Below are 25,230 nucleotides of genomic sequence, written 5' to 3'. Positions count from 1 at the left end.
TTTCCTCAGGGGAAAAAATGACCCATTAGGGAACAGCGGTCTCACCCCATTTATTGTCTAAGGGGGAAAGAAAATACAGCATTCAGTATCTTCATTATTATGTCCTCCATCACAAAAGGCTATATCCATTAGTGCAAAACCTTGCAGGAAGCAAGCACCAACGTTAACCAGCCTTGAAACATGGATCAGCATTGTGTTAAAAAAGGAGCACTTCCCTTTGCAGTGTGAAATGAAAAACAGCCAGTACAAAATGGGATGTGACTGGAAATTTACAAAGAGAAAAGATGCACTGACAGCCACACAGAAGGTGTATTTCAGTTATTTTGCCTAGTTGTCTGTGATTACTTATAAATGTTCATATTTTGAAAATATTTCTGTGTGAATGTATTGTTCTTTTGAAAATCCCACGTAAAAGCCAAAGTGCTGCTACCCCTGTAAACTCTTTCTTTAGTTTTCTGCTGGACCTCTAGCAGCAGGAAATACAGACAACCACAAACAAATGAGAAGTATATAAAGCTCATATTACCATCAGCTAATAAATATGCAAAGCCCTTTAATGTGAAACATAAAAGAAAACTATACGCATATGCTTCTCAGAAATTATAAATGCTTCCAATTGCATAGCGAATACTGAAGGACACCAGTGAGTATTTAAAAGAGATTATTCACCTCAACAGCTGCAGTCAGCCCACAGGGTATGGAAGAAGGTCCTTATCAGTTGAGACACCAGTTAGTTGTGGACACCCACTCATTAATAATAACACTTTTTGTCTTACAGTCGTACAACATGGGAACTCAGTAGCAAGATTTCAGCCCACACGTGGATTGACTCTCAGGTGACACATATTTTCCTTCTTCTGGTACAGAAGGAATCTTTTCTTTCTAACCCAGATATTTTAGCTTTCCCTTCAGTCTCTGTAGCACACCTTTCTCCATCCAAAAGGGGAACTATAAGGGAACTAAGCCATTGATGAAGATTTAGGGAGCAGGTGAAAGTTTACCACTGTCCGAGGGTTGTTTTTTTTTTTTTTTCCTTTACTGTCAGGACCACATGAAGAGGGATGAGTTTCCCAGGAGTTCTCAGAGTTACATTAACAGTGATGACTATAATATGAAACCTGCATCTTCCAACTGTTGCACAGCAAGTGTGAACCAGTGTGTACTGACAGTAGCACAGCTGCAGGAACACAAAGCTCAGCAAAACTTTAGTTGCCTGTTTTAAAGACAGGCCACTCATGTCTTTTTGCCACTTTATTTGCTTCTTTAATACTCCATACCATGTTGACTTGAAGTGCCTGAGAACTCTGTGAGAAAAATAACATATTTCTCTGTCAGAACTGTCACTGCTCAATGCAATAGCCACATTCCCATTCTTTGTTTGTCTAATTGGTCACTGAATTTGCTTTGAGATGAGTTCATGTGGATGGCCCAAGGGACAGTAGCTTATACTCCCTATTTACCTTTGAATTGCTGACAGATACAAAGCTATGTTTACAGACAACAGGGAACACTCGTGAGCTTGAGTAGTACCTTGATTTCGGGATGATTCTTCATGGACCTCAATTACAGAATATAATAGTCAAGGATTTTCCCTTCAAAAACTGACAATCACAGCAACTTTAGCTCTTTCAATTAATGTTTATAATTTAATCAAATATGTAGACATATGGTTTGGTTTTGGTTTTGTTTTGGTTTTTTTTCCTCAAATACTCAAAGATTAATCTATAAATACAATTGCTGCGGCTGTAAACAATGCTTGCCTTGGGTCAGACCTTGAGTTGCAGCATAGGTAGGCAAGAGACCCAACTCACTGTCACCACAGGGGTGCCCTGCATAGCACACTAACCTCCTTCCCCAAGGCCCACACCTACTCATTGCCTTCAGCTTGGGCCCCTTGCAGGGGTCTCACGGACAGCTCATACAGCACGCACAGCAATTAGCTGTTGCTCAGAGATCATGGTGCCAATACCTAAACAGTGACTTCATTAAAATTTATGAAGTCTAGGACAATTTAGATTTAACCCAGTTCCCTTATACAGAAGGATTAGGAACTCCAGCTCTAAAATATTTTAGCTGAAGACAAATCATCTGGATATTGTGCTTCTCCAGAGCTTATCCTGAAGAATGGAAGGTGAGTTGAGCTAGGTATTGAGCTAGCAATGAACCAAAAGTTCAGAGAGTAGTTTCCTATAGTCAGGAAAGTGTGAGTTTTGCTGTCAAGGTCACAAAGTCCACAGAAAAGCTAGCTTCCTAAGAATTCTAGAGATCCTGTTACAAAGCAGAAAGTTTGGATGACTTCTGAAGGATGTAGTTCACAAGGCAAACAACTTTTTCATACCAGGGCCCCAAACTTTTGTTATCGTCAATGGAATTGCCTTTGAGACACACATTGTATTATTGTAAAATATATCTAGCACCAAGCTGAAATTAGCAATGAGCTAATTGAAGAGCTGGGCATACTGAGAAGCACTCAAAATATGAAAAAAAAAACAAACAACAGATTCCACATTTACATGATCTTTTTGTTTCAATCTTAAGTAATCATTAAAAAAATCACTTTATATAAAAAACAATTGTAAAAAAAAAAAAGCAGGGGGTTGCATCTCGAAATAAAAGGTCTCCCACATCTAAATATGACAGCAGTAACTTGAAAACTTTATATAAAATATTAATGCATATCTCTAGGAAACTATAAGAGTATTAAAATATACATAAATTACAAAAAAAATATTTAAATAGCAAAAGTTATATTGTTAACTGAGGGCAGAGTTGAATTAGAAGCTGAAATTTGAATTCACATAGGGTTTCCACTTTCTTTTACATAAAAAAACCAGTAAAAAACCATTATATATTCATTGCGTGAATGAGAAGGCAACAGGATAAGTAAAATATTACATTATTTGACAGCAGTACCAAAAGACTTGGGATTTTCATGTCTGTACTCCAAAGGGAGCTAAACAAGCTGTCACTCCAAATCCACTAAAAATTCCAGGGCTATCAGTGGTATATTGACCACAATTACCCCAATAAAAAAGACCTAAAGTCCTACTAAAATCTGTAGGACTGTTTGACAGCTTGCAGGGCACTGATAGTCCTGTGGCCTCCCCATTCCTTGGGTGTAGTTGTGAGCCACATCCATGGCTCACAGGGGGAGAAGTGGTAAGTCAGAAGCAGGTATTTTATAACACTAATAAAGTTTAGCAATCTCTACAAAGCCTCAGAACAAAGTATGGGAAGAACATTACAATACACCCTTCCAGCAAGAACGATGGGTTGAATCTACTGTACAAACTTCTCAGCAAATTTCCTGCAGATGTCATCTGGAAGCTCAAACACATCACTTGTCTGAGTTAAATTGGATTGCACAACACCACAGTTGAAATTTGCCTACTGGACCAATTTTTACATTGATTTTAATCCACACATGACAATTACCATGAAGGCAAATGTCAGTTCCCAGCCTTTGGTTCAGAGGATAAAATCAGCGAGATGATTTTATGGTTCATTGAGTCCCAAGACTTCCCAAGATTTTCTTATCAGTAGGGATCAAAACATTTATTTTGTACACTCTTGTCTTTTCAGGGAATATACTGCCAGTCCCCCTGTTTTAATACCATTGTCAGGAAAACTACAGGAGGCAGAGTACTCTCTCAGTTTCCCATGCTGCCTTTTCTTACTGTTCCCAAAAACTTCTTTCACTACTGGTTCTCTCTAGCTGCTTTCACACAATCCATGCAATACTTTTCCAGCTTGCTAACAGCCTCAGAGAAACCTTGCAGCTACCACTGCTGAAAGATTTACAGGTTTTGCGTGTGTCACAACCAGTGGTTTCAGGTGTCATAAAATATACAACTACATTGGCAAAATATTCAGAGCTAGGCTTTGAAGAGTTCTCAGCATCCCAAAAGCCTTGCTAAGTGAGTGCACAGAGAAATAGTCCCCACTACTAACCTTTTTTGTGTTCTTTTATACTGTTCTTGTTACTGGGTGGAATTTGGATGCTCATGGGCAGAATTCTCCTGCAGTAACATCCTGTTTCCATGGCTGCTGCACATGCACTTTGAAACAGCTCAAAGTGCTTAGACCAGTTTGGGCTGTTTTTATAATTCTTTTTCTTCTTTTGGGGTTATTCGGATTTTTAATATTCCCATCATACAATTTGAATTTTACATCCTTTGTTTGCAGAGGTAGTTGTCTAACTTCAAGTGTGTCCAAAGCACTTTCCCAACCAGGACTGATCATCAAAGTTGGGGTCTACATGAGGAATCAGATTTAACACCGTGTCTAATTTGCATAAATCAAGGTAAAGTCTAGCAAAGAAAACTTCTGCTTTGCACAAATTATGTCAGGTTCCTAGTACATTTCATGAACAACTTCAGTAGTACAGGAAAAACGTGTATCATACACAAGTATTTCAAGTTTGTTAATCTTGCTGGCATCTAATTTCTATCCAGAGTCTGTTATTAAAGTAATTACCACCGTGATTTTTAAATAATAATATGCAACAATATTCAGTTTCTGATACAGCTTTCTTTATATGTTCTGGGTTTTGTCATTAATTCCTTTCCAAATTACTCTAAGAACTGTTGCTTTTCATTGATCTGGTTCTCTTAATTATGTAAAAGCTAATACAGGCAGGATTGCAGTATCAAGTTGCAACTATCTTTGTTGTTGAACTTCCTTGCACATTCGAGGTTCTGTGGTGTAATAGTTAAGTATACTTGTAAGTGATTGCAGAATGGAGGCTTAGCTACCTGGGGAAGAGATGTGGACTAAATAAATGGAAAAAAGCCATCAGAGACACTGAGAAAGCATACTTCAAAAGCCTTCATTAATAACTGCTCAGAAATAGGAATCTCATTACTTACTAGTAGAAGCAGCATTCTAAGATACATATTCTCCCTGCCACTTCCCAAAGTCAGTGGGTGGCTACATCTTACTAATGCTTTGAGTGCTTTCAAAAGTGATGGTTCTACATCAATGCATACTATTGCTACTGTAAGTAATGTTGAAATATGGGGTAAATAACTTTTACATCCGGGCTCTTAAGAGACAAATACAAGATAAGACAATAAAATAATAAATCTTTGCAAAACCAGTACTTACAGTGGAGGCCAGAATCTTTCCAAGTAACAAAGTAATCCTGGAGAAGCAACTTTTATTCTCACTCAGAGTGGAAAAGAAACAGTCCTGGATGTCATCTTTAGCTATGCCTGATTTCTTTTTGAAGGGACTAAAAAAAAAAAAAAAGAAAATAGTCTTTCCATAATTCTGTGGTCTTCTTTATTTCCAGTCTGTCCCTGTAGTAACACTGAAGTTACTCCAGGCTACACGAGACTGTGGCCTGCAAGCAGTTAGCTGTGCCAAGCAGTTAGCTGTGCACTCCCCATGAGCGCTACCTACGCCAGCAGCCTCCTACACTCAGGCAGAAAGGTCCACGTATTTTCCTGACTGCTCTGAGCATCAGACATAACCCCTTGCCTCTTGCTGTCACTTTTGAATCACACTGCTGCAGCTCTAGTTGTTATTCTGGACTAAAACCACTGTAATTTTCACATTTTTTTGCACTCTCAATGTGGCAGATAAGTAAAATGGTATTTCATGAACTTAGCATTCCAGACAGATTTTGATTTGCTGAGCACTTTTCTGAAGTATTTATGTTAGTCCACTGATTTTGTTCACATCACATGGAGAAAATTTTATGTGGTAAATCATACTTTGATTTCTTATACATAATTAAATTTGGTAGGGCTATTGTCCAAACGTGGAGTTGATATTGAAAGATTTACTTTGGATTACACTGATAAAATAGAGTTTGTAAAATGAAGATGTTTCCAAAATCTAAGCAATAACCAACACTAACTAATAAGTTAGGACCCAAGGAATAAAAATAACTAAGGAATAAAAAAAACTAACTAATCTTCCACTTCTTATCTATGTTATTTTTTTGAAAGTGAGTCAACCAGCCATTGCATAAGCAGGTTATAGAATTTCCTTTGTTGTTGCTAGAAAAATTTAAATCATTTAACAATAACTTCTGTGTTTAGAGTTATGCATATTTAACCTTCAGAAAAATGTTTTCTTAAGCTTCCCTGTACAGAAATTAGTGAGCTAGGGCATGTTCAGATTATAGTACGATCTGAAGTCCTGCCTTCTTTTTTTGCCTCTAGCTAGTCTCAGATAATTCTTCAGCTTTGCAATCAAGCTGATAACATACCTATACCACTTAGAAGAAAGAAAGTAAAGTCACTCCTATTCACTCTTACCTGGGTTTTTTTGTACCACAAACTGGAAAAATAAGACTTATTTACAGTGCTCATTTTTTATTTCAAGAACATCGTACCCTAAGGGTCTGCACTTCAGTATGAAAAAAATGGGATGAAGTATTATGTACAAATACTTAACGTGATTTTTAAAACGTATAACAGCTTTAGTTTGATTTACTGATCCCAGCTGTCTAAAATCTTGACAGATTTATCAAACTGATGATTTTCTTCTCAGTACTGGCAAATTCTGTTGCATGCTGAGAGCCAGTATGAACTAAGTTCTCCCCAAACCCCAAATATCTACTGTAGAATCCAAAGGAAAGGCCTTCAGACAATGTATTGACTTTGCTTGCATAGAACAAATTCTGAAACTTTTTGGTACAGTTTCGATCAACACAGACATAATTTGATGATTATTTACTTAAAAATGAGGACTAACTGTGGCCATCAGAACACTGGCCACAAATACTGTAAATAACAGTACAGGTTATTTCAGTTACTCTTCTCACAGTGAACACATCTTATTAACACTCTGTATTTACTATCAATACATACTCAGAATTTAATTTGAACCCCTAAATGTCTACATAAATGTAGCTGCTTGCAAAACAGTCTTTCTCTCCTTAGGATTCAGAAAGTTCAGATTACCCAGTGTATCTAAGCCCTTACTTTTATAAGAAGCAGATGTCCATGATGATGGATGTTCCTGGCAAGCTTTAAGAAGCCTGTGCACTTCTGTAGTAGTTCGCCATTATGCTGTGATAAGTTTCCATTAGGAATTACCATAGGAATGTGTTTTTTTCTACTTTGAATTTGGCAATATTATGAATAAAACAGACCTTTCCTAGTATTTTTGAGAAGGAAGTAGATACAGTTAAGGAAATAACTCCAGGAAAGTAGAACTCTTTCATTTGTATTTCATGTTCCCCTTCTCTAAAATTAGGCAGCTAAATTAAGTAGATGATGAAGCTTTACTGAATTCCATAAATTCAGTATCAGTCAATTAGTCAAACCAGAGTCTCAGAAAGACACTGAAAATACTCCCAAAAAGCCATAAAATATACCAAATTCCATGGTATCTGGAAAATTCTTTAGGGCCTTGGGAGTACTTAGTGTGTTTTCTGGTAGGTATTCTTCAGGTTTTTTGCCTTTTAATTCTGGAATGTTCATCCTTCACCACTATATTTTAATTTCACCTATTATTAAATATAATAAATATCAGAAGACATTTACATTCCATTGTCTCTTATTTCAGCTATGTGAATGTATTGTGGAGTTCATTAAACCATACAGGATTTTTTATATAACTACATCAGAGCTTCAGAATCAAGTTATATATTCTGACAACATTAGAAATAAAAATAATTTTAAATGCTATGGAAAATCACCCATGCCACCTACGGCAAATCATCTTCAAAGAAACGGCAGCATCAGAATAAATTTCCTAAGATGTACATACATCATTAAATGATGAAGACTAATATTAAACCCCTCCACGTTATTAAAAGAAATAATAAGTGGAAAAATATTTTTTTTTGTCTGTGACTAGGACAGACTGGAAGGGAAATCCTCATTCAACTCAAATGAAAAGGATCCACATATTTAACTTGATCTACAACTTAATTAAACACATCTTAAGTGGATACTGAAGCATACACAATGTGATGATGTTAAGTCAACCATTTGGCTGAGTTTTATCCAGTCATCTTTCCAGTAGACTACTAACATGAATTATATCTACACAAGTCACATGAATCACACCAGCAGGAAGTCTGAATGTAATTGTCCTCTTCACATTGCCTATAGGCTCCTGTGTTTGTGCAATTCAATTGGTTTTCTCCAGATCTTTTTCTTCTCCCTGCAGCAGCATTTGCAGAGCACACTGCTGTCCATACAGCTCTGTCAGTGCATGCTCATGGTTTGTTAGCTTGGGATTGAGTAAAAGAGAACGCCTAGCAAGACCTCCTGCAAATAGACAGATAGAAAATAGTTATTAGATGACATCACACCAGTATGACATGGTTCTTTTTCCAAAATGCAAAGATAAGCATTGTGAAAAAACCCTGTTAAATAGAGGAGTATGTTTTCTCTGCTTTGTAATAATTAAACTGGATAAAATTGTGACAATCTGGTTACAAAAGTGGTCAGGTGTGCACTGCAGGTGGGGTAGCCCATTGCTCTTCATGTTAGCAGAATCTCAAGGATTGTTGTGACGGAGCAGTTAAAAGTTTTAATTTTGGGAATCAGAGTAGCTATTGTGACAATGTTTCCAGGGTCAGTGACCAATAGTATTTTTGCATTTGTTCATTTGGACCTTCTAAGAACCCTTATCTGAATGAAGCATTTTTTCTTGCCTCACAATTAATCAGCCAAAAAACGGAAAATATTCATGCAAATTCAATTAGTTTAGCACAATCATATGGGTATTACAGCAAAATACATATTCAGTCACAGGGCATCTTACAGGAATCATTGAGGTCTTTTAGTAATTTGAGGACTGGCCTGTTTCAGTAACAGCCTAATAACTTCCAAGGTTCTGGTCTTTGTTAAGAATTTCTTAATAGGTATGTGAAATACAGGCAGTTTCAAATCTCAATTACATGATCAGAGACCAATAACAGTCAAAAAAAAAAAAAGGGAAAAAAAAAGCAAGGCATTCGTCATTCATAACGTTATTTTAAGTGCCATGCAAGAGAAATAAAATTTCTTGCAGACTGGGAGACTTAATGTACTTTCTGAGAATTTCTTGTTTGATTCATATTAAAAAAAGTGAGGAAAAATATAAGGAAAACTTCAGCACTGGTCAGCAGCACCACTGCATTGGATCCTTGAAGAGCTTTAAAAATGTTATATATATGTACATGATAATAGCAAGAATACTTGGTATCTATGAGCATTTCCACAAATTTCCACAATCCTGCCTCTCTCCTCAGCCGTGATGAGGCCTCACCTGGAGTGCTGTGTACAATTCTGTGCTCCTCAGTACAAGAGCAGCATGGAGCTCCTGGACAGAGCCCAACAGAGGGCTACAAAGGTGATTAAGGGACTGGGTCTTATGAGGAAAAGCTGAGGAAACTGGGCCTGTTTAGCCTGGAGAAGAGACAACTGAGAGGGGACTCTAATCAATGTACACAAGTAACTGAAGGGAAGGTGTCAAAAGGACAGAGCCACCGAGCTCTGCTCGGTGGTGCCAAGCAACAGGATGAAAGGCGCAGAAACTAAAACACAGGAAGTTCAAACTGAACATGAGGAAGAACTTCCTTACTGTGAAGGTGACCAGGCACAGGTGCTGCCGTGAGAAGCCGTGCAGTCTCCCTCACTGGCGATATTCAAAAGCCGGCTGGACAGAATCCTAATGTGCTTGAGCCGTGGGGCTGGAGTAATGACGCCACCGGTGGTCACTTCTAGCCTTACCGTCCTGTGATTCTGTGATTTAAAAGTATGACTGGAGCAATTCTTAAAGCAATACTAAAACAGAGTTAGCCACGGCATGGCCGATGCCTTAATTAAAGTTTAACTGCAGACCTTTATGAGCAAAAGGTAAAACAGCAACCAACAAGCACGCTTTAACAAAGACGGCAAAAATTACTGTTTCTATTAAATTCGCGTGTGTTGCTGGGGCTGCAAGCGGTGAATACCATGCTGGCGAGCGCTGGGAAAGAAACGCCCGACCAGAGAGAGAAGCCTTAAACAAAGAGGGTCCGGGAGATGATCCGGTAACTTCACTACAAGGTTCGACTGCAGAGAATAAGAGCGGGGCACATGACACGCGCGACCTGTGTTCCCAGGAAGGGGAGAAGGATTATGGTCCCGGGTAGCCACACGGGGCGCCCGTGCCAGGGCAGGAAGAGGTACTTTGGCCGCTTCCCCCACAGCCGCCCCGGGGCCGCCCTCTGCCTGGATCCGCGGGCGGGCCTGCACCCGCCTCCTGCCGCCAGGGCCGGGAACGAGGGCAGGCCGGGGCGGCGGCACAGGAGAGCGGAGGAGCAGCGGCAGAGCGGGCCGGGGCCGCCATGGTGCTGGTGGTGGTGATAGGCGTGAGCGGCTCGGGAAAGTAGGTATCAGGCGGGCGGCGGGGCAGAGATAGGATGCCCCGGCCGGGGCTCGGCGCTGCTGGAGCCCGGCCGTCTGGGTGCGGGTGCGGGTGCGGGTGCGGGTGCGGGTGCGGGTGCGGGTGCGGGTGCGGGTGCGGGTGCGGGGGGTGCGCGGCTCACGCCAGCGGTGCGTAACCCCCCCTTTGTGCTTCCCCGCAGGACCACGGTGGGGTCCCGCCTGGCTGCGAAGGTAGGACCATCCCGCACCGCGTGTGGGCCGCCCTCCTCGGGGGCGGGGCGGGCGGACACCGCCCTGCGGCCCTAGTGCGGTGCCGCCTACACCGGCTTCAGTTCAGTGCCGTGATGCAACAGCTATTGCTGCTGCCAAGCCGACTTAGTATTGTTTTGCTAATCATCATGGCATAACCGATGATTCACACCGTGATGTAAGAAGCCTGTAATTTCTTAGGTGTCGTCTTTGTGAATTCAGTGATCCTTATTATCTCCCTTGATATGGCTGAAAGACCCATGATGTATGTATTTTTTTCTTAGCTGGGATGGAAATTCTATGATGCAGACAGTTATCATCCTCTAGAGAATAAAAAGAAAATGGCAGGAGGAACACCACTAAATGATGAGGTACCTTATATAAACCCTGTAAGAACTGTCATCTGGACTTTATCTCTGTAACCTCGTGCACGTCCTGTTAAAGTAGATGATGCTTTTACTATGTAGACTGGTCTGACAAGCACAGGTCTGCATTTGGTAAGGCGGGGGAGGCTTCTTATGTTACAGAGGATTCTGGCTAAACAAGTAGTTTATCAAAGCACGCTTGAAAGATCACAAGGGGTATACTGCTGTTTCAGAATTTGTCAGACATCTCTCCCTCTACATCCATGCACAGAGTTGCATTTTTGGATTAGAATCATAGAATCTTAGAATATCCTGAGTTGGAAGGGACCACAAGAATCATAGAGTTCCCTACACAAGACAACTCCATAAATGTGTTACCCTTCTCTCAAATCACTTTCCACCATTTATCACCACTGGTGGTTGACTAGGGAGGCCCCAGATGACTGAAGGTTAGCTAATGTGATGCCCAGCTAAAAGAAGGGCCAGAAGGAGGATCCGGGGAACTGTAGGCCTGTAAGCTTGGCCTCAGTGTTGGGTAAGGTTGTGGAACAGATTATCTGGAGTGCAATCACAAGGCATGTGCAGGACCATCAGGCGTTCAGCTCCAGCCTGCATGGGTTTAGGAAAGGCAGGTCCTGCTTAAGCAACCTGATTTCCTTCTATGACCCACCTAGTAGATGAGGGAAAGGTTGTGGATATTGTCTGCCTGGATTTTAGTAAAGCCTCTGATACCATTTCCCAAAGCATTCTCCTGGAGAAACTGGCTTCCCATGTCTGGGTTAAAAACTGGCTGGATTTATCTGAAAAAAATTCTCTAGATTCTTTTTAAAAGCTTCATTCTTTCACTGGTGTTTGGAAGCCTGTATGTTGTTTGAAGCAGCATTGCACACTTGAATGAGTAAATCATTGGTGCGTGCTGCTCAGCAAGAGCGAAGCATCTCCTCTGAAAAACCAGAGGTGTAAAATTGTGAGGGTCTTCTTAAATGCCAGGGGTAAGTTACTCTGTAATGTCAGCAACAAAATATTGTTGCATTTATTTGTCCATGTTATCATTTGTTGTGCTCACCCAGCAGTAACAGCACTGAAAGATTTACATGGGAGCAGTTGTTTTGTGCTCATTAGGCATGACAAAAGTTTGTGGAAGCTTAAAATTTCAGATTAAAGAAACAGCTGATCAATCACTCATGTTGTAATTGCCTAACTACTGAGCAAAAGTGTTGAAAAATTGTGGCTATGATTACATTTATTTGTGATTGCTACCAACATAAATAGAACTAAGTTATTGAAGATAATTAGATTTAGATCTGTCTGTTCTTGAAAACCTCAACTTTGGTCCAAAATGGGGGGGGGGGAGGTGTATGACACTACATAAGGGAAAAGAAATAACAATTTAAGCTGTACATTTGAATTGTATAATAGAAGCAAGAGAGAAGTCAACTGTCCTTTAGGGGTTTGCAAGGTGCATGCTATGCTTGAATACATATTAACTTCCATCATATACTTGCAGATACCTGTAATATAAAAAGTTCTATTCCACTAAAAGCATCCTATTGATAATATGCCTAGCACTTCTTATTAGCCTTGAGGTGGTGCTAGCAAATCTACATAGGAAGAAAGAGATTCAAAACTGAACTTGCTGTACAATTTAATGGTAATTTTCACCTGTAGTCAAATGTTCGAGATGTTAGAAGCAATCATTTCAAATTAATTTTATAAAGAATTTTTAACTAACTTGTTTTCTTTCTAGGACAGGATTCCTTGGCTTTGTACATTGCACAATATACTAAGGAGGTAAGAGAATATCTAGCTTTAAAAAGTTTTAGCTAAAGACAGAAAAAGTACCAAAGTGTTTTTCCTCATTGCATTCCAAAGCAGAAATGTATGTAGTAGTGTAAAGACATTCTACAGGTAGTAAAGTCATTCTATTTTGACTAATCTAAGCTGTCATAAGAATTGCTGAGCGTGAGCTGATCCCTGAGTAATAGTATGGGAAATTGTTGCCAATGGTAGTTGTTTTTCTACTATCTGGGTAAAAATAATTTCAAGGATCCAGTTCGTTAATAAGCCTGACATTAGCTTACAAAGAACATAATCACAAAATACACCAATAATAACAGTAGGATAAAATACAGCTATTTTGAGTAAGATATAGTATTGAACTTTTTTGACGCTGCTTGAGTTTCCTGGAGTATACTCTGCAAATTTGCAGATGACACCAAAATGGGAGGACTAACTGATGCAGAGAGACCTTGAAAGGCTGTAGAAATGGGCTGGCAGGAACCTCATGCATTTTAAGTAGTGCAAGTCCTGCCTCTGGGGAGGAACAAGCCCAGGCACTGGTACAGACACTGAGGGGCACTCAGCTGTAAAGCAGCAGAAAAGGGCCTGAGGGAGCTGTGGTGGACACCCAAGTTGAACATATGCCAACAGTGTGCTCTTCTGGCAAGGCAGGCAATGATATCCAGGGGTATATTAGACAAAGTATTGTTACTAGGTCAAGGGAGGTGATCCTTCTCTCCTTTTCGCTGGTGAGGCCACACTTGGCCTCGTGTGTGTTGGTTCTGGGCTCCTTATTGTGAGAGAGGCATGGACATACTGGAGAGCATCCAACAATGATGAAGGGACTGGAGCATCTCCCAGATGATGAAAGGCTGGGAGAGCAGGGACTGTTTAGCTGGGCTTTACACAGTGGCTGTTGCTTGTGCACATTAGGTGAGCATACCTCACTGGAGCACAGGTTAATTCACTGAGAAATTTGTCTGGATTGATTTGCTGGATTCACTGCTTTATGTTATGTGCTAGCCCAATGCCACTGCTCAGCTATGGAAACTTTGCAAAATCAAGTGTACTTTAAAAGAGCCTAATGCCAGTGTTTAATTATTACTACTAGTAACTAGATGAAGCTGGCATTGGCTTACCTAGGTGATAATGGTAGGTATTAGAAGTTCTTACTTCCCTTTGAACCTAAATCTGATGACCATAGAATGATTTTTAAGTAGGTTTATACCTAATGTTGATTACAGAATGTATTTTCGTAGGCAGGCATTTTACTCACTCTGCATAGAGACAACTAATTCTGGATTTGCTTTTCAGTGGAACAGACATACCCATAGTTAATTGCTTTATTTTAAGAAACCTTGCCAGTAAAAAATACATGTGCAAAGCATCCACTGACCTGCACCCAATCTCTTGTTTAACCTGAAATGGGCTTATATGTAGTGCTGCCAATGAGGATGGTTACAGGAAACATAAAATATTACAGTTAAATTTGAGATGGTGAAAAGAGGTGTTGAAAATAAACCTGCATGTGTATTTAAGAACAGTGCTCTGTACTGTTCATCAGCCACTTACCTCTAGACAGGTTAGTATAGTAATTTATAGATAACAGTTAGGGATTTGTATGGATAGTCAGTTCCTGTTCTTAGCAATTAAGAAATGATCCTGACACTTCCTTATGCTAGAATTTAATTTAATTTGGGGAAGAATGGTGGCTAATAAACAAGGTCCCTAAGACTGAGATTTTACCAGGAGGCTGGCTGGCCTGACTTCATTTTCAAATCACATCTTTACCTGGATTGGAAATTTGGTTTCAAAATCCTGTCAGAATTACTCAAATACCACTGTCAATATGCCATTACTGCCATGGCTGTCCTCTTTGAGGAGCCAGGGCTTGTTTATCTTGTTCAGCAGAACTAACAAGGCATTTTGTTAAACTGCATGTGAATATGTAAAGATTTTTGCTTTTTTTCTTTTTGATAGAGAAGACTCATCTAGACAAGATGCAATTCTGGCCTGTTCTGCACTGAAGAAGATGTATAGGCATATATTAGTTAATGGACCATCTGCAATTGAGACAGAGCAACCAGAAGAAAAACCATCACTAAAGATCCTCTTTGTTCATTTGGATGGGCCTATAGACATCATTGCTGACCGCCTGGAGAAGCGGAGAGGTCATTTTATGCCACCTGAACTTCTCAAGTCTCAGTTTGATACTCTAGAGCCTCCTAGTGCACCCGAGAACTTCATTACTGTCAGTCTAGAAAAACCTCTCCCTGAAATAGTACTAGAGATTGAGAGTGCTATTCTTCAGGGTGAGGCATTGGTGGAGTAATTTTCTGAATGACACATATAGAAATTCCCTTGAGGATATCAAGGTTATGGAAGAGGATTTTAATTATTAAATTGATTATTAAATCAAGCCAATTTATTATTCATTATACTTAAATGGATTGCAATATTAAGAGCTGGTTTACTACTCTTGGGTTTTTTTCATCCTGGCTCTGTAAAAGACATAAAAGGTATAATTTTCAAGAACTTTCAACTTTTTACTTTCAACCCTTCACTATATGAAGCCAAAACTCCCATTTTAGTAAGAACCCTAAAATGGAAGTCAACACTCCCATTTTAGCAAGAGCCAGGAAAATCCTGCCAAGGTTACAAAGAATAATTTATTTTCTTAATTTTAATGTTTACTCTGTCAGACATGGAGATGGGCACATCTGCTATTATGAGATTAAGTAATTTACAGCTTTGCCAGAAACAATATATTTTTCTGGAAGAGACAGGAACATGCATGATGTTCCTACACTACCACTGTCTCACTGCCAGATTTTCAACAAGTTGCAGCCTCTGCATTTGTGACCTTGCTGACCTCACCAGAGCACTGATGACGTCATGAGAACTTTCATGAACTCCTACTGTATGCACTGAACATGAAGCTAAAAAATGTGAGACAAAAAAAGGCAGCGGTGGTGACACAATATACAAAATACAATTGTATGGACAGCTTTGGAAATAAAGTATAAGTGGCATCATGCTGGCTCTGAACTTGCATCTTTAATGTACAAAGTGTACACATTGAATTTGAGTGTGAATCAGCCAGTGATCTAAGGTACTGAATGCAAGATTGATAGATTTTTTTTTTAGAAAACTTTCTCCTTCACAGTTGGACCTTCTCCTTCACTTCCCTTTTCTGGTGGGCTTTAGTCTTCCACCTCAGCCCATGTCCATACATCTGCTTTAAAGCTGTAGATCACACTATTTTTAACATACATTTTTCACACCTTTTTTGTGATCAGAAAATTCCAAATATCCAGTCGCCTAGCTCACAGAATTTAAGGTTAAAATCCTTTTTTATTGCTGAAATATTTTTTAAAAAGTACTTTATGTCATGTTACACAAGAGGTGCCTTTTTAGCTTAACTAAATGAAATCTTCAGATAGTTTCTGTGAGAAAGATTTGAGTTTTGTCTGAATGGAGACATCCCCATGTGCTGTCAGATGTGGATTACTTTTAGTGTGTCATGCAATTTTTTTTATTCCTAGGAGGATGGACAAACTCCTCCAGAAGCAAACTCGTGTTTCAAAGCATCTTTAGTGTCATTTTTACCTGGATAATTAGTTGAAAAATGTTTGTCTTGGTTCTCACTGTGTCTAAAAATAATAAGGGCTTTGTGGTTTACTAGACAAACTACTGTGCTTAAATCACAGTGCAATAAATGGGCATTATCCTCCTGAAAGTGGCCATTTTTAGACACAGAATTGGGATTGTAGGCATTAATGCACACACCCAGAAGTGGTCTTTTCCTGTTTGTTTGTGACCTGAAGGGAGAGAGAGAATACCAGACAGTTACCGGTTTTAGTCTGCTATTGTAACTACAGCTGGCTCTCAAATCACAGTCTGTTTGTTCTGAGAGCCAGTGTGCAAGTTTAAGACACAGAGACAAAGTTAAGTACAAGAGACAGGCATGTGTGTCTGCTTCTTAACACCCTCAAATTTCAGACCCCTTCAGACCAAGTGACTTGTCAGAACTGTAGAAGTTTAGTAGCAATGAAAATCACAGAAACGGCACCCTCTTGCGGCACCTCTCCTTTTAATGAGGTCTTCATCTTCAGCCAATACACCATTTTACAAACAAAGAGCTTACCTAATGTACCCATTATTAACTATAGATTTATGCACACTTTTTTCAGACACAGTAAACCAGATCGGGACACTCTACAATGATAGAAAAGCAGCTACATCCTGCCATGCACAGATACAATCAAACCTTTAAATAATTTTTTTTTTAAATGGGCAACATTTTCAAGTGTGAGTTCTGAGAAGGTAAGACTCTAATTTTAAGATCTAGTTGTCAGCATTTATAGAATGCTCACAAAGTGACTGTCACCAACAGAATATTGTACTCAACTGTTAAAGACCATTCTCTTTTAGGGAATGTTATGTAAGCATCTTGGGGTTTATAAGTCTTCTAAACAAACTAGTATGTTTGTACTTACAGGCAGTTTATGCTTCTTCAAATTAGGTCAGGGTATTTCTCACTCTCCTTCTATGCCACGAATATTTCCTCCCCTTAACCTTTTAATATATTTGCATTTTGCTTTTACTTAAAGGTACTGCATAGAAGGTTGCTGTGAACTTAATCAGTTAAGTAGTCTGTTACCTGCTATTCTGAAAGACAACAAAGCATTACTTCTGTTCACTTATATCCTGTGCATCCCAAATTAAAAGATTAAGATGTGAATTATCCCAATACTAACCACATAAAACTACCCTCAGATGTTAATGAAGCTGTGAATATGTACACTAGAAGAAAAAGCAGAACAATCCCTGCCCAAACACAATCCTACACCATTTCATTTCCTTGTTGGGTTTTGTTTGGGTTTTTTTGTTGCTGGTGAGGGAGGCAGTTCTTGGGGGTTTTTTTATTTTGTTTTTTAAATAAACTTAACACGATATTAGGGATGTTGTATTCAGGTTAGTTGTGGAGGTTATTATATTTAGCAGAGCTTATCTGGATGCAAGTGCTCTGTCCGTTTTTTGAACTATATTTAGCAAATGCAACAAAAACTGGGGAGGAAATGCCTGGAGTTAGAAATTGCTTTTTCTGTCTATGAGCACAAAGTATCTATGGAAGATACACATACTATACGTCCTCAAGAATTTGTGCTAAGCACTGTTTATAACATGCTATGTAAATACTGTACCTACTACAGCACAGACATTTTTCAATGCCAAAATGAGGAAATGAAATGCTATGTATCCCAATAGCAGTATGCATTTATACATTAAACATAGGAAGGGTAGAGTCTTACTAAACTGCACAAGTTATACAGGCAAAAGGAACAGACCAGCTGCCTGCCACTGTAGCCCTAAATTGAAATGTCATTTTATTATTTTTTTATTAATATTTACTTTATTATGCAGCCTCTGAACCAAGATGAGAATTAGGCAGACCACATCCTTTACCAAACTAGCCATCTTGCTGTCACATTCCCAATAGTGTTTCACTTGAATATACGCATTTTAAATCTTTTAAATTACATCTGCCAGTCACACTACTGTGACTTTTAGATTTTTTTCTTTTTGCAGCAGCTACTTTTCTCTAGCAGTAGTTTGATGACCAGGCAAGGCAGTTTTGCAGACAATCTTGTCAGGTGACTTGGTCCAATGTAGGGGAAAACAAGAAAGTAGGAAAATAAAGAAACAACCTGCAGGCACACCTGCCTTTCTGGTCCAAAATGCAAGCTGCAGATTTCAAATACAAGTTATTGAAGTGCTCAGAGTTAATGATAAGACTGCTTCTGAAAGAAGAAGTAGATGATAACTGTGAAGAGAGAATTTTAAGGACGGACAGAAAAAGGGGCAACAGGGAGGGGGGCACAAACAGGAACATTGTAATATGCTATTAAACCAGTTAAGTGTGGGTTTTCTTTTATTATTAAAGATGCTGTGAAAACTCTACCTATAAACCTTGTTCTGTTTGCTGTTTTCTGACAAAACTAAAATTTTTACTATGCAAAAAATGGCTCAGTGTTTTACCACTACTTACCAGAAACTTAGTTACTATTATTAGTTGACAATAGTTACTGATAAATATTGACTCTACTTCAAGAAGTAAGCTTAGCTGAAGGCTCAGTGTAGAATTTAGGTCCAACTTCATCTCTTGATGAATTGCAATGAAATTGTATTTCAAATTTAGCATCTCAATTTATAACGTGCAACAGAAATATTTACATAGGTGAGCTGAATGTTGTCTCAAGAAAGTTGGTTAGTAGTGTCTTGGTAAAAACTGTTTCGTCCCCACCTCACCCTCACCCTTTCATCTGACAGTAGCCTTTTTTGATGTCATGAATTATATTCTCAAAACGACCTGCCTACTGAACGATGAGGGAGTCCTAACTTTTTTAAAGCAAAGTCCCAGTAAGGGACACTATAAAGTCAACTCAAAATAGCTTCTTTGAAGATTCTAATAAATAGTCATTGTGAAAACAACTCTAAAAAGGTAGTCATTATTCTACAGAAACGACTTGCTATCTATCCATTCCTTTTCAGAGGGTCCTGTAACCTCCCTCTGCCGGTCCTGTAACCTCCCTCTGCCAGGCTGAAGGAAAGATGAAGTCCTAATGTATAAAGGCCAGTCCTTGCTTGGGACAACAAGACCCCTTCTTGCCCACCTCACCCTCCCAGGTGCCTCTGCATGAAAGCTATGGGGCTCTGGATGTGGAAGGTCAGTCAATGGATGATGAAGATGATGGTGCCTCTCCACCACAGATGTTACCAAGGCCAGAAAGACCTACACCTCGTATCAAGACCAGTCCCACATGGAAGAAAAGAAGGATTAAAGGATTACAGTGGCAGATGGTTCTCTTCTAAAGGGAACAGAAGGTCCAATATGCTGGAAAGAGACTCCCCTCAGGGATGTCTGCTACTTCCCTGGGGCACACGTCAGGGACTTCCTAGCCTAGTAAAGTGCTCAAACTATTACCCATTGCTGATCGTCCATACGGGTGGTGACAAACTCACAACATGTAATCCAAAGGCCATGAAAAGAGACTTCAAGGTCTTGGGATGATTGGTGAGGGAATCTATTCTTCCACGTGCAGGTAGTGACTGAAAGAAACTGATGGACCCAGTCTATTAATACATGGTTCAGTGGCTGGTGTCCCTTCCAAAATTTTTGTTTGTTTGATAATGGGATGGCCTACATGGCACCAGATTTTGCTGGCATCAGATGGGATCAAAGGCATCGCCTCTCTCAGGAGAGGGTCTTTGGTCAGGGGCTAGCGGGGCTTATTGTTATGGCTTTAAAATAGATATAATGGGGGGGGGATATCATCAGGTTTAACAGTGATAAGATGTCAGATGACTTGCCATCCCACTTACATTAGTTAGATGCCAGAGCCATCAAGAGATGCCCAGATCCTGGAGAGGGACTGCAAGTCAGCAGGAGAGCACCTGAAGGATAGCACAAGGGAATTCCAGGGACTCCAGACAGAAAATCAGCTTCATGGGGGGCCCAATTTAAATGCCTCCATGCTAATACATGCAGCATGGGGAATAAACCAGAGATGTGTGCATGCCTGCACAGCAATGATCTTATTGGCATCATGGAAACACAGTAGAAACTCCTAAGACTGCAGCATGCTGGAATGCAAGGATAGTCTCTTTAGGAAGGACAGGCAGGGGAGACCAGGAGGAGGTGTTGAGCTGCCTGCCAGTGACCAGCTAGAGTGCATGGAGCTCCACCTTGGGAGGGACTGGGGAGGAGCTGACTTAGAGCTTATGGGTCAGGATTAAAGGGAGGGCAAGCACAGGCTTGCTACAGGCCACCTGACCAGGAAGATCAAGCTGATGAGGCTCTCTAGACAGACAGGACCAGCCTCATATTCACAAACCCTGGTCCTCCTGGGGGACTTCAGCCACTGTGACATCTGTGTGGAGGACCAGGCATAAGACATGAAAGCATGTTTTCTCTCAAACATTCTGACTGTCGCAACAGGACAGTTGTGATTGGAAGAGAGGGCCCTGCATCGGTCCTGCTGCTGTGGATGGTCCAAGTCAGAGAGAGAAACCAGGACCAATCCACTTCCTTTTATAGTTTACCTGGCCTCTCATGTAAAATAGGTTTTTTGCACCATTCATGCTACATTGTTTGCATGTGTGCAGTCAGCCTTCTAGACTGACAGGAAAAGAGTCAGAGGAGCTGGGGGTCTGTGGTGGTCTTGGAGCCCCTTCTAGTGAGGTGTCTGGGACTCTATCCTTCTCTTGACACAGGTGCACAGAGCATAAGTCTCAGGACAGACTTTCAAGCTTAGCAACTGAAAAGGAAGTTGACTCAGAACAGCAAAGGCTCCAGCCAAACTTCCTGAGTTGCAGAAGATGAAAGATGGGATTGGGAGAATGAAGAACTGCCTGCTGCAGGAGAAGATCAGGTTCAAGACCATCTAAGGAATCTGAAGGTGCACAAGTCCAGGGGACATAAGGAGATACATCCATGGGTCCTGAGGGAACTGGCCAAGGAAGTGGCTAAGGCAGTATCCATCATATCGGAATAGTCATGGCAGTTCCCTATGGAACTGGAAAGGTGAAACATAACACCCATTTATTTTTAAAAGGGGAAAACGGGAAGACACGGGGAACCATAGTCTGGTCAGTCTCACCCCAGTACCTGGCAAGATCATGGAGCAGAGCCTCTGGGAACTATGCTAAGGCACATGGAAAATACAGAGATGATTGGTGGCAGCCAGAACGGCTTCACTAAGGGCAAATTGTACCCAACAAATTTGGTGGCTGCCTATGACAGCATTGCAGTGGTGCTGGATGAGGGAAAAGTGATTGATGTCATCTATCTGCACTTAGTGCAGAGCATTTAACACTGTCCCACATGACTTGGCTCTAAACTGGAGAGATATGGATTTGACAGATGAGCCACTCAATGGACAAGGAATTGACTGGATGGTTGCACTCAAAGAATAGCATTCAAGGTTCATTGTCCACCTGGAGACCAGCGAGGAGTGATGTCCTCAGGGATCAGTACCAGGACAGGCACTGTTCAACATCTTTATTGGTGACACAGTGATTTAAGAGGTGGGTGCATGCAACCCACATGAAGTTTTACAAGGCCAAGTGCAAGATCCTATGCCGGGGTTGGGGCAATCCCAAGCACAAACACAAGCAGGGTGGAGAATGGACTGAAAGCAGCCCTGAGGAGAAGGACTTCGGGGTGTTGTTGAGAAGCTTTACGTTACCTGGCAACGTCTACTTGCAGCCCAGAATGTCACAGAATCACAGAATATGCTGAGTTGGAAGGGACACACAAGGATCATCCAGCCCAACTCCTGGCTCTGAACAGAACCATTCCCAAGAGTCACACCATGTGCCTGAGTGCATTGTCCAAACACTTCTTGAACTCTGTCAGGCTTGGTGCTGTGACCACTGCCCTGGAGAGCCTGTTCCAGTGCCCAACCACCCTCTGGGTGAGGAACCTCTCTCTAATACCCAAACTAAACCTCCCCTGACACAACTTCAGACCATTCCCTCAGGTCCTGTCCCTAATCACCACAGAGAAGAGATCAGTGTCTGCCCCTCCTCTTCCCCTCCCAAGGAAGTTGTAGACTGCAATTAGGTCTCCCCTCGGTCTCCTCTTCTCCAGGCTGAGCAGACCAAGTGACCTCAGCCGTTCCTCATACGGCTTCCCCTCAAGGCCCTTCACCATCTTTGTTGCCCTCCTTTGGATGCTCTCTAAGAGCTTAATATCTTTCTTATATTGCAGTGCCCAAAACTGCACACAATATTCAAGGTGAGGCCTCACCAGTGCAAGGCAGAGCGGGACAATCCCCTCCCTCAACTGGACTGGCTGGCGATGCTTTGCCTGATGCCCCCTAGGACACAGTTGGCCCCCCGGCTGCCAGGGCACTGCTGACTCATATTCAACTTGATATCGACCAGGACCCCCAGGTCCCTTTCCATGGCACTGCTATCTCATTCCCCAGTCTGTCCATACAACCAGGGTTGCCCCATCCCAGGTGCAGAATCCATCACTTTCCATTGTTGAACTTCATCTGGTTGGTGATTGCCCAGTCCTCTCATTTGTTGAGGTCTCCCTGCAGGGCCTCCCTGCCTTCAAGGGAGTCAACAGCTCCTCTCAGTTTTGTGTCATCTGCAAACTTGCTTAGTATCCCTTCCAGTCCTGCATCCAAATCATTTATGAAGATGTTGAAGAGCACTGGGCCAAGGTGGAGCCCTGTAGAACCCCACTAGTGACAGGTCACCAGTCTGATGTTACCCCATTCACTGTTGCCCTCTGTGCTTGACCCATGAGCCAATTGCTCACCCACCACATGATGTGTTTATCCAGCTGTGTGTTGGGCATTTTGTTCAGAAGGATCCTGGGAGAGACAATATTGAAAGCTTTATTGAAATCCAAAAAGATTATATCAACTGGCTTCCTTTGATCAATCAGCAGATTCCACACAAGTTCAGGGTCAATTGGGAGTTGATCATTCTCACAGTCATGGGGTTTCAGCTCAGGGCACTGAGACCCCCTTGGTCCATCATCCATGTTGAAGACAGAGACAAAGAAAGCTTTAAACACGTCTGTCTTGTCTCCATCCCTGTTTGGGAGGTGACCATCCCCATCCTGTAATGGGACGATATTTCTATGATATTTCTATACTGCCTATTGCCATTAATATATGTGAAAATAGTCTTTTTATTGTTCCCCACATCTCTGGCCAACTTCAGCTGAGACTTGGCTGGATGAATTTTCTCCCTATAGCAGCAAGCAGCATCTCTGAATTCTTCCCATGTCACTTCGCATTGCTTCCACTAGGCATACACCTTCCTTTTTTGCTTTATTTGCAAGTGAAGATCCCTCTCAGTCAAGCTGGCCTTCTGCCTCATCTGCTTGACTTCCAGTATTTGGGAATTGTCTGTTCCTGTGACCTTAGGAGGTGATGTCTGAAAAGGGACCAGCACTGAGAGAGCCCAGCACCTGCAAAAAGGTTTTTCCAGGGGATCTGGATTGTCAATCGTATGCAGGCCTGCAATCAATAGCAGCGTGGCTCAGTCCTTAGGTTGAGGAAAGTGACTCTCCCTCTCTGCTCTGGTGAGACCTCACCTGGAGCACTGCATCCAGCTCTGGTGCACCCAATGTATGAAAGACTGATCTCTTAGAGCAAGTCCAGAGGAGGGCCACTAAATTGATCAGAGGGCTGAAACACCTCTCCTATGAAGACAGGCTGACAGAGGTGGGATTGTTCATCCTGGAGAAGGCTCCAGGCTGACCTTACAGCACCTTCCAGGTGCTATAGGGGGCCTACAAGAAAACTTGAGAGAGATTTTTTACAAGGAAATAGAGTGATAGTACAAGGGGGAACAGCCTGTAGCTAAAGGTGGGCAGGTTTAGATTAGATGTTAGGAATAAATTTACTGTGAGGGTGGTGAGGCAATGGAACAGGTTACAGAGAAGCTGTGAGTGCTCCATCCCTGCAAGTGTTAAAGGCCAAGCAGTATGGGGCTCTGAGCAACCTGGTCTATTAGGCAGCATCCCTACCCATGGGAGGGAGTCTGTAACCAATGACCTTTAAGGTCCCTTCCAAACCAAGCAATTCTATGGTTCTATCATAGCCTTGCACTCAGGGCAATGGAAAGCTCCCCTTCCAATGGAAGTCACTGTGAAGGTACGATGATGGATCTGACCACTGGCTAGGAAATAAAAATAATAACAATTTTGAATCTAAACTGTAGGTTTTTTCTAATGTTTTGATTATATTAAATTAGATTATAATAAAATTTATTTGTGAAATTATCTGTCTGTTTAACACTGTGCTGCTGTTATGTATCTTCAATCCAAAGGCAGAGGCTGCCCATCAAGAGATTTTCTGGAACTTTTCCCAGTACCATCCAGCAGCATTATTTGATCAATTTACTTAATGGGAAAGTAAGAGAGGATTACTGGACAGTGAGTAAAACTTCTCTTCTGAGATAATACAGTGCACTTAATGACAAACTGTATGCATGGCTTTGTCAAAAGTTTTTAAAATTTCACTACGTGCTGAAGTGTGCTCAACTTCTCCCATTATACTGCATTATAATTCTGTTTCATCAGACTGATTAACAACTTTAACTCAAAGTGGGTAACTTAAAACCACTTGCAAGCACTGCTTTCAAGCAAATCGAATTTATACTTGTCAAAAGAAAGTGCTCAAGCCAAGTGTTTAAAAGCAATACAATTTAGTGAGTATGTTCACAACTGCACTGACATGAAAGACCAATAAAAAACAGATGTTATTCATTTAAACTTTTATTCTTCTATCTCCACTTTTTCTATGCTAGAAGTCTTCAACATCATGCAACTCTTACTCTCTTGCCTCCATCTCACACTCCAACAGTTGTTTACTAATCTTAGCCCAGAGCTGATGAATATTCCCAGAGCTTGCACTCACATGCTCTGAAGCTGGACAGTCACCTTGAAGTCTAGAGAATGGATCAACTACAAACACACTGAGACAAGA

At 41.0% G+C, this 25,230-nt stretch overlaps 1 protein-coding gene across 3 annotated transcripts; it reads left to right on the top strand.

Annotated features, from left to right (window-relative positions):
• Nucleotides 1–10,056: 10,056 nt before the first annotated feature.
• Nucleotides 10,057–15,749, top strand: IDNK (IDNK gluconokinase). Of its 3 annotated transcripts, XM_051801512.1 has the most exons (5): nucleotides 10,057–10,320; nucleotides 10,520–10,550; nucleotides 10,853–10,939; nucleotides 12,681–12,724; nucleotides 14,693–15,749. In XM_051801512.1, the coding sequence occupies exons 1-5, from the start codon at nucleotides 10,280–10,282 to the stop codon at nucleotides 15,042–15,044; spliced, it is 555 nt and encodes a 184-aa protein (XP_051657472.1). In that variant the 5' UTR covers nucleotides 10,057–10,279; the 3' UTR covers nucleotides 15,045–15,749. The 3 variants fall into 3 exon arrangements, with proteins under 3 accessions (XP_051657472.1, XP_051657473.1, XP_051657475.1); XM_051801513.1 differs by lacking the exon at nucleotides 10,853–10,939; XM_051801515.1 differs by lacking the exon at nucleotides 10,520–10,550 and having other exon boundaries at nucleotides 10,066–10,320.
• The last annotated feature ends 9,481 nt before the right edge of the window (nucleotides 15,750–25,230 follow it).

Source organism: Manacus candei, unplaced genomic scaffold, assembly GCF_025592945.1.
Source record: "Manacus candei isolate 608988 ecotype Guabito, Panama unplaced genomic scaffold, ASM2559294v1 h1tg000051l, whole genome shotgun sequence".
In the NCBI taxonomy this organism is placed as follows: Eukaryota; Metazoa; Chordata; class Aves; order Passeriformes; family Pipridae; genus Manacus; species Manacus candei.
This window is presented reverse-complemented; position numbering and strand designations above follow the sequence as displayed.